This window comes from Acinonyx jubatus, chromosome C1, assembly GCF_027475565.1.
Source record: "Acinonyx jubatus isolate Ajub_Pintada_27869175 chromosome C1, VMU_Ajub_asm_v1.0, whole genome shotgun sequence".
Classification (NCBI taxonomy): Eukaryota; Metazoa; Chordata; class Mammalia; order Carnivora; family Felidae; genus Acinonyx; species Acinonyx jubatus.
In genome coordinates, this window is record NC_069381.1 from 48,310,031 (window position 1) to 48,323,947 (window position 13,917).

At 37.6% G+C, this 13,917-nt stretch overlaps 1 protein-coding gene across 1 annotated transcript in view; it reads right to left on the reverse strand.

Moving 5' to 3' along the window:
- CC1H1orf87 (chromosome C1 C1orf87 homolog) overlaps positions 1-13,917 on the reverse strand; it is a 79,657-nt gene that overhangs the window by 23,196 nt on the left and 42,544 nt on the right. Inside the window, 1 exon segment of the mRNA XM_015072289.3 lies at positions 10,569-10,666. Coding sequence (XP_014927775.1) covers positions 10,569-10,666 — 98 coding nt within the window.

The window sequence follows — 13,917 nt, forward strand, 5'->3', positions numbered from 1 at the left end:
CCTTCTTGAATGGTGCTGAGAGGAAGAGGAGGAGACTGTGAGAAAATTTTGTCAGCATTGAAACTGGACACTGCCTGATTTAAGTGGTGTATAGGATTTATGTGACCAATGAAAACATTAAGTTCCTTCTAATAAAATATTTTCTTTCTTCCATAGTCTTTACATTACCCTGGAACCTTCAAAGAGCCATTGACAATTTGAATGTGAGAATGGGTTCCAGTTGCCATTGTAGGTGCTATACTTCTGATCACAGAGGCAAGTGCCAAACTCCCAACGCAGAGTCAGAGACGTCAGGACTGGACACCAAGGTGTGTGAGCCCATTTCTAGATTCAGGCAGATCTGAGTTCAACTTCTAACTTCCACTGCAGTTACCAAGTCCAAATGGCTTTTAGTAAGCATTCTGAGTACTTTGTGTGCATTTTCGCCTTTAATTTAGACAACTGTCCTATGAAACGTGTAAGTGAAATGCCCAAGGACATACTGATCAGTGAGGTAGCTAGAATTTAAACTCAGGCTCTTTGACTCCAAATCCTGCACCCTTAACCATTGTGCTATATGGCCTCACACGTGAATGTAATATAATTTGGTTTCAGTTATGTTTTTTTTCTCCTTTGGAATCCCATGAACACGGCTCCAGTGTCTTCTGATATTTATTATTGCTGAAGTTTGAGGTCAGTCTGATTTGGGTTCATTTAAAATTAATTTTTTCCTTTATTTGCTTTGGTTTAGTTTTATTTTGTTTTTGGCCTGCATCCTTAAATAATATTCTTTGTCTCTGGAAACACAAAACTTTTGTCAGGATAGACATGGATACATTTTTTTTCCCCTTAATTTAGCTTAGTCATACTGAATCCTTTCAATCTGTATACAGAGCGTTTTTTTCTTTTTTCCCCATCTCTGTAAAGTTTCTTCAGCTGTGGCTTTTGTTGTTAGTTCTTGTTCAGTTTTTCTAGTTTCTTCTTCCATGATGCCAAGTCCTCTTAGGTTCAATTTCTATTCTTATTCGTCTATGTCTGCTCTCCTCCCTCATTTTCTTCTGTTTTTCTTTTCTAGATTTTGTGAAAACCTCTCAAGTTTGACATTATGCATTAGATTTTCTCTGCTGTTAATTTTCCTTTTTATTGATTCTTTTTTTTTATAAATAATATTTTATTGGAACACAGCCACAGCCATTTGTCATGTGTTGTTTGTGGCTGCCTTCAGGCTATAGTGACATAGTAGAGTAGCAGAAATAGACTGTAGACCCACAAAGCCTAAATCATTTACTACCTGGCCCTTTATAGAGAAAGTTTGCTGACTTAAAAATATAATACAAATATCCTAATATCATCAAATATCCAGCAATATTCAGATTTCCTTGATTATCTCCTATTTTTTATTGAGATATAATTGATATGTAGCGTTATATTAGTTTCAGGTGTATAACATAATGACTCAATATATGTATATAGAGAGAGATGATCACAATTAATCTAGTTAATGTATATCAACACACCTAGTTACAATCTTGATTACTTCTTTTTTTAATGTTTGTTTATTTTTGAGAGGGAGCGAGAGACAGAGTGCAAGTAGGGCAGGGGCAGAGAGAAAGAGGGTAGAAACAGAATCCAAAATAGCTCCAGGCTCTGAGCAGTCACAACAGAGCCTGAAATGGGGCTCAAACTCACAGAATGTGAGATCATGACCTGAGCTGAAGTCAGACGCTCAACCTACTGAGCCACCCAGGCGCTCCAATCCTGATTACCTCTTAATACGGCTGTCGAAGCTTCAGTTTCCTTGAAACTATACATATTTTACCAAGGTCTTTCTAATTTCTTCTGTTCACTTTAGGGCTTTTCTAAATTTTGTTTTAATAGCCTTTTAATCTCATTATGCTTATTACTTTCCAATTGGTTTCATTAGAGGACATGGCTCCATACAGCCTACAGAGAACACCAAAGGTTCTCTAAATGTTTTCTGGTTTTTAGAGTAAGTCACTTCCAAAGTTCGCTGCTATTTGGAGCCGACCAGATTACCATGACTTACCTGTCCATGATCTGCAGGATTTTTAAAAATTAGGCCTGATAGTGGGCTTTTCTCTTTATTCACTGTCAAGTGAGGAGCTGTTCACATTCTGCACAACCCAGCAGATGAACTGAATAGTTTTCCCTTGGCCCTATTCACTGCTCATTTAGCCCTGCAGTCAAGGAATGAGTGACAACCCTCACCGATGCCTGGTAGCCCTCGGTTGGGACCCAGGGCATGTATGTCATAATTGATACACTCAGCATATACAACTACCACGGATCCCTTTCTCTGCTCCAACCCACATGACTTTAATGTCAGGAATGATGCCTCACCAAATGCAGACATCACAGCCATGTTTACCCCTGCCCTCCTTCCTCACCCCAACTTTCTGCTCTGTCATTCCTGGGAGTTGTGCCTTCTGCATAGGTACAGGAAAGCAGTCTGTGAGGAAGTGTGCATGTGTGTATCCTTGGGTGGGGAAAAAAGGGCAGTAGTACTCTAGCAGCTACAGAAAGCAGTGTCTGTGTCATTTTGTAGTTGGTGAAGACTTGGGGCCTCCAAATCAAGGGGAAGTCTGGTGAAGGGACCAGGGATCTCCTGTCTGTTGTACTTCTCACAAGTAGACAAGGCAAAGCATGGGCGCCAACTTGCTGATTTTCCCAGATTCCATTTACTTGTAGTTGGTGAGATTACTTCTAGATTTTGACACTAGAGTGCTTATTAGTGTGTGTGTGTGTGTGTGTGTGTGTGTGTGTGTGTGTGTGTGTTTGGCTCTTTTTTTTATTCAGTTGGAATTTTAATCATGGATTGTTAAGTGGATGACATTTTATATAATAAGTATTATATATCAAAAAAATGTAAACAAAATCCTAAACACACCAAACATGCAAAATGTGGGCTATTTCATAGGAATACCCTTGTAATCTTCATGAACTTAACTACAGGTGACATGTTTCTTTGTGAGCTCCATATAGGCTTAAACCAAAAGTGTGCTGGTGCTTACTTCCAAAACCCATTAACTTTCTCCACCTTGCGAAGTGTATGCTCCAGCCAAAAACCGAGTTCTCCAGACTTGCTATGCTTTTGCTTGCTTCGTTGTCTTGGCATATTCTGCTTTTCCCTCTGAGACACTCCCCTCCTTCTTTTTTCTTGTTAGTTACTACACGTCCCCCACCAGGCTCAGCTGAGATGTAGTATAGAATAGTGCTGAAGGGCCAGCTCTGCTCAGACTGCTAGAATCACAGGTTAAGTCCCGTGATCTGAAGCATTTGATCATTAGAGCCATGCCCTGAGGGATCCTGTACTCTTCTCCTCCAGCTGAAAGGGTACAATATATGCTAAAAGGGGGAGGTAGGTAGGCTGTCATAACAAAATACTGTAGACTGGGGAAATTAAGCCACAGAAATTTATTTTCTACAGTTTGGGAGGCAAGACGTCCAAGATCACGGTGTCAGCAGGTTTGACTTCTGTTGAGATTCCTGTCATTAGCTTGGAGGTGGCTGCTTTCTCTGTGTGTCCTCACATGGTCTTTTCTCTGTGTTAGCCCATCCTCGGTGTCTCTGTTTCCAAATTTCCTCTTCTTGTAAGGATACCAGTCAGATCGGATTAGGGCCCACCCTAATGGCCTCATTTTATTTAACACAATTGCCTCTTTAAAGGCTTTGTCTCCAAACACAGTCATAGTATAAGGTACTGGAGGTTAGGACTTCAACATATGAATTTGGGGAGATGCAATTCAGCCTATAATAGAAACAAAGATTCAAAGAAGCCCAACTTTTGGGACAATTTACTTAAGGTCTCTGAACCTCAGTTTACTCATCTGTGAAGTGCATATAAAAACATAACTCATGGGGCTTTGGGGAGTATGAAATGAGATAAGCCATGTAAAGCATCTGGCCCAAAGCTTGTGTCACATGAAGTGCCACATGCATCGATCCCTTACACTCTCAAGTCAGGAGGTTATTTTGGTTATGTTATTTAACCCAGTGACCGGGACGCTCATTCTACTCCCACCATCTTCCTTTGTTGTCACCTTCTTGAGGATAGAAGCTATGTTGTATTCTTCTTGCCTTCCAGTTAACTGTGAGAAGCACAGCCCTTCTCTGATCCATAGGCAATAAATTCTTGAATCCATACAAAAGGATTCTTTTTACATTTGACAGATGAGGAAATTAAGGTGAAGAGAAATTAGTGATTTGCCCAAGTGCATTTCCGAGCAAGAATTTCTATCTAGGCAGTCCATGTGATTCCAGAGCTCATGCTGCCTTTCCCCAAGGGCAGGGACTGAGAGGTAGAGGAGGTGCCACACCAGGGAGGAGAAGTTACCTCCAAGCCCTGGGCTCTTTTGGATCATGCCTTCCTCTGGAACTTAAGAGCTTTTGAATCTGTATCTCACACCTCTCCTGGGTCTTAGGAGGGAGGACAGGACGGAGCTCCTCAAATCCAGTCTATGCTCAGCACCAAGCCCAAGGGTGGACCTAGCCATGGAACTCAACCAGTTTTTGTAAATCCCCTGTGCTTTGCCACTATCTATAAGCTTCTGAGTTTCCTAGACCTGTCAGCATAGTGTATTAAGAGTGAAGGCTCTGAAGCTAGAGAGCCTGCTTTTGACTCAGCCTCAGTGATGAATGCATTTACCAGTAACCTGTTGGTTTTAGCCTGTCTTTACTTTAGTTTCTTCTTTTGAAAAATAATAGTACCTACCTCATGGAGCATTCACAAGGATGAAAAGAGTTAATATTTGTAAAGCACTTAGAACATTGCCTGGAATATAGTAAGCTGTATATAAATGTTGGCTCTTAATAATAATAATAATAATAGGAAATATATTATTGAAAGTAATAATTATTAATATAATTAATAATAATTATTATTATTATTAGTTTCACCCCATATGGATACGGACTTCTGCAAGAGAAGACTGGAATTAATGAACTCTTAAAAGACAGGTCTGGTTTCCAAGACCCAGCCAATGGGCAGACCCATAAAATGTCTCTAATTGCTCTCTGTCTACCAATTTTTCGATTCCCATTTACAAGTAATTGCTGAATCAAACACCTCATGTTTGCTTTATCTCCTAAAATCCTCTGGTCATCCCTGGGATTATCAAACCGGTCCTTTTCAACCTAATTGCACTCTTCATAATGGGCCAGATGTGGACGAGAAGTCCTACTCATGGCTGTGTCAATTGCGGCTTCCAGAGCAGCTACATTATTTATCCCCTCCCCCAAGACAATTTGGCTTGTGTGCCTATGTTTTAAACTGGGTTTGAAGCATTTAATTTTGCCAATACAATTTTAGGGTATTAGTTTGCCTCCTGTTCTCTCTCTGCCCTCCTTAATTACCATTTATTGCAAAGTCACACAGAAACATTAAATGCTAATTCTGACTTATGTGTTCCTGGCCAAGAACAAGGATAATAATTTCCATCCAACACAACCTGAACTCATTTTATGTAAGGGTGATTCAGAGTAGAGATTTGAAATCGTAATCAAGTCTTTCTCAAAATCGCCTTACCCTAGCAGACATTCACTAATGTCTCTGCTAATTGGTAGGCAAATGGCAAAAAACAAAATCTCAGTGTTAAAAAAAAAAAAACGCAAAAAACAACAACTTTGTAACATCGTTGGTGAAATTGCTCCTCTCATCAGCTCTTGCAACATGACAGTTTAAGAAGGGAACACAACTCATTTTATTTGGTTAAATGGGGCTAATCCCACATCACCATAATCCCTCCTGATGTTTTATTGATTCTAAAGGACATTTAATCAGGAAGCAGCTCAGCACTAGAATCCCGCTAATTAGCAAGCAGCCACATTCCAAATGGGTTCCCAATTGAACAGCAGATTAATGGACAATATGTACTAAAATAATGATTCGTGCATTCAGTTCTTAAAATGTGTGTCTAAATTGCATCTTTAATCTCTTAAGGATATAGGTTTGCATACAAAGCCCTTAACGGAATGGATTTAATTCAACAGAAGAAGCTTTAGCCAATGACTGTTTAAGGATGAAACAGGTTTATCACTTATAAATGCAATTCTTCACTGGTTCTCATGGTTTGATGTCCTTGAACATTCAAAGGTCAAAGGTGAATAAATAAACTGGTACGCTTCTCTGATATGCATATAAGCGTGGGAAATTGAGAATATTGATATATAGCCTAACCTCATTTGCTTCCCATTCACTCTTACTCTCATATCTCTGTTTCCTGTAATCTTTGTTCTGGACCCCATGTTTTAATCAGGTACACTATGTACCAGGTATAATGTGAGCTCTGATGCTTGCATTTTCTCCATTTATACTGATGCCTTTTTAGGACTCCCAATTTTAGCTTATTGGTTTTCTCTTCAGCTCTTAGCCCACTTTAATGCTTTTGCTGCTTAACCGCCTCCTACCCCCCACCCCCCCACCCCCCCGGCCCCTTACTCAACTACCCCCAAGATTTTACAGAAGGGAAACTCCCATGTTCAAAGCTGGTCTAGTGGAAATTCATTGGCTAGGCTCAACCTCCTCCCATCGTTTATTTATCAATTGATGTTCCCATTAACCTTTACACTTCTTTGTTTCTCTGTATTGCTCTTATCATCATGTGATGTATCACACATTCCAGCTTACTTATTGTTTCTCTTCCCCGTTAGAATATAAGCTTCAGAGCACCTGGGTGGCTCAGTCAGTTAAGCATCTGACTCTTGATCTTGGCTCAGGTCATGATCTCATGTTTGTGAGTTTGAGCCCAGTGTGGGGCTCTGTGCTGGCAGGGTGGAGTCTGCTTGGGATTCTCTCTCTCCCTCCCTCTTTCTCTGTCCCTCCCCACTCACATCCTCCCCACCACCCGACTCTCTCTCAAAAAAAAAAAAAGAATATAAGCTTCAAGAGTGGGGAGACTGTTTAATTCATGTCTATATTCCCAATGATTAGAGTAGTGCTTGGTAAACAGTAGGAACTCTATAAATGTTTGTTAAATAAATGAATAAATAAAGTAATAAAATATTTACTGCGTGCTTTCCATGTGCCAAGTACTGGCCTAGAAGATGTTGGGAATATAATGTGAGGGAAACAGTCCTGTTTCTTGCCAGCATGGAGATTACGACCTAGACACTGAAGTAACAAATCATATAAATAAATACATAATTATAAATAATGATAAGTTTTAGGAAAAATAATAGCTGAGTGCTAAGAGAAAGTATAGAACAAGGAACCTGGTTTTGATGGGGTGGTTAGGAATGGCCTTCTTCAATTTGACCATGAGAGGGACTTAGTCACAATTTGTGTATCTGCATGCATTCCTGAGACTATTTTGAGATTCCATCCCTTCCTTAATTCAGTTCAATTTCATAATGCTTCTTGAATTCTAATATATGCCAGGCAGCGCTCTAAACACTTAGCATACATCAATGGGTAAAAACAAAGATTCTGCCTGCCCCCTGGAACTAGAGCTTATAGTCTATCAGAGATCGACTGGTAACAACAATAAACATCTTACATCAGCAAATCACCAAATACATTAGAAGTTGATAAGTGTGGAGAAGAAAGCAGAAGGAAAGCAGGTTAAGAGGAAGAGGAGTGAGAGACCACAACTTTAACGAGGGTGGTTAGTGTAGGCCTCACAGACAAGGTGACATCTGAGCAGAAAAATAAAGGTGAAAGGGTTAGCATGGAGACATCTGAGAAAGAACATTTTAAGTAGAGGATACAGTCAGAGGATAGTTGCTGAGGTGGATGGATGCATGGTGTGTGTGAGAAAAAGAGCACAGTGTAACTGGAACAGAATGAGCAAAGGAAGTTGTAGATGGAATCAGAGAAGCAATGGGGGAGCAGATCATGTAGAACCCTTTATAAGGACTTTGATGTTTTTTTCTTTTTCTTTCCTCTGAGTGAAATAAGATTCTCTTGCAGTTTCATGAGCAGAGCAATGATATAAATTATGTTAGGTTTTAAGAGATCACTGTAGCTGTTGTACTGAGGATAAACTAGGGAGAAGGGAGACGCCTCGTTCAGTTAGGAGGCTATTATAGTGATCCAGGAGAAAGATAATGGTAACTTGAACGAGGTGTAGTTAAGTAACAATAGAGGTGGTGAGAAGTAACCAGATTCTGGGCATATTCTGAACATAGAGTTGATTTACTAGTTAATTTTTGATGTATTCAACATAAAATGTTAGAAAAAGAGAAACACTTAAAAATTACAGGTATGTCGGCTTCATTTTAATTCAGTTCAAAATATGTTCTAATTTCCCTTTTCCCTCTTACCGTAGGTTTTTTAGAAGTGTGTTGTTAGTTTCATAATGTTTGGAGATTTGCAGGATTTTTGTGTGTTTGCTTTTAATTTCCAATTTAATTCTATTATGGCCAGAGAACATATTTTATATGATTTCATCATTTTAAACTTACTGACATTTGTTTTGTGGCTCAGAATATGGTTTGTTTTTTAAATATTTCATGTATGCTTAAAAAGAATCTGTTTTCTTTGGTTGGTGTTATGTAACTGCTACTTATATCAAGTTATTTGATAATTTAGTCCAAATTTTTAATATTGTTACTGAATTTCTATCTGCTTGTTCTGTCAATTACTGACAGAGAGGTGTTACATTCTCCAATGGTAGTTGTGAATTTGTTTATTTCTCCTTTAGTTTTATTTTTTTGTTTCATGTAACTTAAAACTATATTATTAAGGACATGAACATTTAGGTTCATTATGTCCTCTTAATGAATTGACTTTTTGGCATCCCTTGCTTTGGAATGCACTTTGTCTTACATTAGTATAACTGATCCAGCTTTCATTTCATTAGAGTTAGCATGGTATATCATTTCCATCCTTTTACTTTTGGTATGTCTTATATGTTTATATTTTAAATGGGCTCCTTGTAGACGTCATTTAGTTGAGTCTTGCTTTTTTAATGGAGTCTGAAAATCACCTTTTAATTGGTGTGTTTGGATTATTAACACTTAACATAATTTTTAATATGGTTGGGTTTAAATCTAACATCTCAATATTTATTTTCTATTTATATTATTTGTTTCTTGTTTCCCTTTCATCTTTTTTGTCTTTTTTATTATTTAAATGTTCTTATGTTTCATTTTATTTTTTTAATTAGCATTTTAACTCATTACATTCTTTTTTCAAACAAAATTATACTACTTAGTTTGTAGTATAAGAACCTTATCAAGAACATTTTCATTTCCTTCTCCCAGATTTGTATGCTATTGTCAAAGGTTGCACTTATATTATGAATCCCATGCTGCAGTGTTCTTATTTTGCTTTAAACAATAAATTATCTTTTAAAGAGTTTTTTAATAAAAAATGTATTTTTTATTCATACACACATTTACTATTTGCAGTGCTTTAATATTTTTGTGTAGATCCAAAATGATAATTTTCCTTCTGCCTGAGGACTTCTTTTAATATTTCTACTACTGCTCTGATGGTTATGAATCCTGGCATCTCCATCTAATCTTTGTTTTAAAGTCTATTTTGTCTGATGTGATTACAGTGACCCCAGCTTTCTTTGGTTCCCATTTGCATGGAATGTCATTTCCATCGCTTCACTTTCAGTCTGTATATTGTCTTTATATCTGAATTGAGTCTCTTACAGGCAATATATAGATATGTCTTGTTTCTTTTTTATCTATTCAGTTACTCTGTATCTTTTGATTCAAGAATTTATTCCATTTACGTTTCAAGTAATTATGGATAGGTATGTACTTATTGACATTTTGTTCATTGCCTTCTGGTTATTTTGTAGTTCCTCTGTTCCTTTCTTTTTCTCTTGTTCTTTTCATTTGTGGTTTAATGACTTTCTTTAATGATATACTTAGATTCTTTTCTCATTGTCTTTTGTGTATCTACTATAGGTTTTGCTTTGTGGCTACCATGAAGTTTACATATAACAACTTATATTGATAACAGTTTATTTTAAACTGACTGGTGGAAATACGAACTATTCCCCACCTTTGTGCAAGATCTAAAAATTTTTGTGTCTTTCTTTTGCCCCCCCCCCCCGCCCCCCATCTGGCTTTGGGTAGTTTCCTCAAATGGATATATTAGCCAGTACTCACATGAAGACTCAAGAGCAACTCTTTAGAAAGAGAAGTGTTCAGATCTCTCTTCTCCACTACTCTGTACTGTGCTTTCTAACCTTCTTGGCCTTCTTGAACTCCAAACTCCATCTCTTTAACTAAAGAAGAATCTGGGCTCTGGATTTCCTCTTCTTGTTCAGTAAGCTTAGCTTACCTTATTTATTTTCCTTTCTTCAGGAATTGCTGTTCTGTGCTGGCTGGTGTCAAATGTCTGAAAACTATTGTTTCATAGATTCTGTCCTGTTTTTAGTTGTTTAAGGTGGAATGGTAAATCTTTTCTTGATGGTCTATGATGGTTGGAACTTGAAGTTTCCTGCTGTGTCTCTCTATGACCAAGAAGACTCTGTCCTTAATATAAGTAAACATTCCTTAACTATCTATAAGTGATGAAATTGATAGCTTCACACAAAAAAAACTTCTAAAGACAGATTTCAGTATTTAGTATCCTAATAAAGGACTACGTGAATAAAAAATCAACTTACTTTATTTCACCATGATAACCCAAATTCTGGTGGCTTAGCAATGTTTCCAGAAAACTCAAAGTCAGATATAATCCATGTTTTCCGCATATAGCCCTGACCTGCAGAATAAGAAAGAATTTGGAGTTTTGTTATAATGAAATTAAGATTTGAATTTCCTTCCCATAATTAGAACCCATATGATTTTGACAAAGAACTAGTACCCAGGAGTGAATTATTTCATCAGGATATCACTCACGACAATAATATCCCACTGAATGAGCACTGGGTGATATTTGGAATTGTTCAATCACTGTATTGTTCACCTGGGACTAATAGAACACTCTATGTTAAATATACTGGACTAAATTTTTAAAAATTAAAATAAAAAAAATAGCAAATTTGTATTTGGTTGGTGCCGAGGTATTGCTCATTATTCAGAAGCCATTGGACTTTGAAATGTTGGTCTTAAATTTTTGTCAGCAATGGAATTGGTGGTTAAGGCCTAGAACTTATATACAATTATTATATAGGTAAATTGCAAAAAAAAAATTTTGTGTATCTCCTTTGATTTATAAAACAAGCTTGAGGTATTATCATGGTCAATATTGCTATCTGCATTTAATATATGACAAAACCAAGACTTAGACTAAGTCACTTCCTTGATGTTACACAGTTAATAAATGATGGAACTTAATCTAGAAACCAGATGCCAAATACATTCCTGTTGGATGATTGAATAAGGTGTCAGTGCTGTTTCCCAAGTACTTAATATTTTCTTAATTTAGCTGACAAATCAGTTCAGTTCTCAGGTTGGTGGGTGGATGGCACTGAGATTCAAACATGTCAGACTTTTAGGGGTATGATAACATGTGTGTTCATCTTGCTGTTTAAACATGGACTTTGGAATGAAACAGGACTCATTTTGGACACCAACTCTGCTTTCTGTGATCTGTGTGACCTTTCTGTGCCCAATGTTTCAGCTACTAAGTAAGACTAGTATTTTCTACTTCCTAGATTTCTGTGAGGTTTACATGAGAAAATAAGCAATTAGAATAGTGTCTGGCTTCAAGTTAGGCATTTGATTAATATTTGTTTAAATGAAGAGAAGGAGGAAGGGAGGAGAGAGAATGAGGAGAAGGAAGGGAGGGAAGAGAGAGAAAGGAGAGGACAGAGGATAGAGGGATTAGAGGAGAGGAGAGAAGGGAGAGAGAGAACAAGGAGAAAGAGGGGAAGGAGGGAAAGAAGGAAGGGAGGGAGGAAGGAAAGGACAAAGACAAAGAGATGTCTAATTTAGTGTTTGGATTAAATAGTAGCTACTATTACTACTTTGAGAGGAAGTCCAGTATAGTGACTGTATTAAGCATGTTTTTTATCTTGAGTGATTGCCCCCCCCCCCCCCCCCCCCCCCCCCAGCTAGCTAATTCCTAGATTTAGTAAAGGACTGGCTTGAAAGTATGCTTTTCTTTCAAATGCAAACCAACCTCTTTCCTGGGGCTCTCACACTCGGGCTGCTATGCCCTTATCACCCCCAGGGCCAAGTACTAGGTGACAGCCCCTGAGTCCCTGAGCTCACTGAAATAAATCCAACTAGCTAATCCTAAACCTGTTTACCCTGCCTTGCCCCTTCCACAATGAGGGCTCTTGACCACATTTTCCCCTTATCCCCTCTGCTTCCTGACCAACCCTGCTGCTTCTGGTGTGGCCTGTGGGAATGTGCCATGCTCCCTCCCCTTGGAAACTGCGAGTAACAAACTATCTCTTCAGTGGCAGTCATCTCCTGATCTGTTGGTCAGACCATAGCTGAATAATAATAAAACCTAGATTTTAAAATAGTGACAAAAAAACTAATCTTGGTTTGTCTTTATGGAAGGAAATAGCAACAAATCTAAGTTTAAAACTTGTACATGTTACTTACTAGGTATAGAGGAGTAATGTCAGGGATGTTTCAAGGAGGGAAAAAAGATCAATTTGAAACATAGAAACAACTTAGTAAGAGTTTATAAGAAGAATAAGAGGTCAGGAAAAATTCCAGGCAGAAGAAAAACGGGTAATTAATGGATGAGAAAGAGTATGGTGCTTTTTAGAAACGGCGTGTATTTTGACATTACTCACCCACTATAGTTTTATACCCTTTTCCAGACTGGGCAGTAATTATTTGTTCACTAGAACTTTATTATAAAACCTTGGCTTACTGAGGGCTGTGGTTGTGTTTCATTCATATTTCAATCACCATTGTCTAGCACCATACTGAAAAATAAAGTATTAATAATTTTGAACAGATGAATACATAGATGAACAAGGAAGCGAATGAATGAGATGAAGACAGAAAAAAGTAGAGTGTGTATGGGCAGAGATGGGCAAAAGTAACTTTAGAGAGGTAGAAATTAGTGACATTATGCCATTTTAGTCCGTAAATAAGAATGGAATTATCCTCATGATTACAGCATATTGATGTATTTTTAAACATCAGAGGTTATTCTAAAAACAGTTGATTTACTTCTGGCAACATTGAGTTTTGCTCTAGGCTAAAATGAACAGCAGATTAGAAATAGTACATCAGGGTTCCTAGAAGCAGATTGATTGATAGCTGCTAAGAACTGACAGTTATAAAGGAGCAAATAAATAAATAACAACAACAAAAAACCCAACATCTAGCAGAAAATCCTGCCAACCTAGTGTTACTCAGGATTATTACTAAAATTCTTTAAAGCATGAATATATATAATGATGACCCTTATTCAATAAGAAAGGATTTCATTATGTGTAGTTTCTTCTGTTTAGTAAGGAAATGTTTTTTAATCAAATGTAAATAAAATGTCTACATTATTTAGAAAATTCCATGTGAAATAAATATTTATTTCCCCAAAATGCTCCTTGAAAGAGTAGTACACAGATGCTCTCTCAACTTCCTCTCTTCCCACTTAGGGCTCCATTTGCATTTTACCCTATCACTGTACTTAAACTGTATTTGCTAAGTCACTGGTAGTTTCCATGGTTTGAAATTGTGTGAGTACTTTTCAGTCCTAATTATAGACGGTATCTTCATAGCATGAAACATGGCTGATCATGCCATTCTTCTATAAATCTCTTTTTTGGTTTTCCTGACCATTCCCATGTCTCGTTTGATTGTTTTTAGTCTCCTTTGCTGGCTTGTCTTCTAACTACTCCTTAACAATGAAAGTCCTCCTCAACCTTCCTTCTCACTTTCTATATGTCCTTGGGTAACGCTAACTATTCCCATGGTTTCAACTCCATATTGAAGACCCTTAAATCATTATTTAATTTCTCACCCCAGATCAATGTGTTTAAAACTGAACTCCCCATCCTGTCCTCCATTCCTCCAAAGCTACTCCTTTTCTGTTTTCTATCA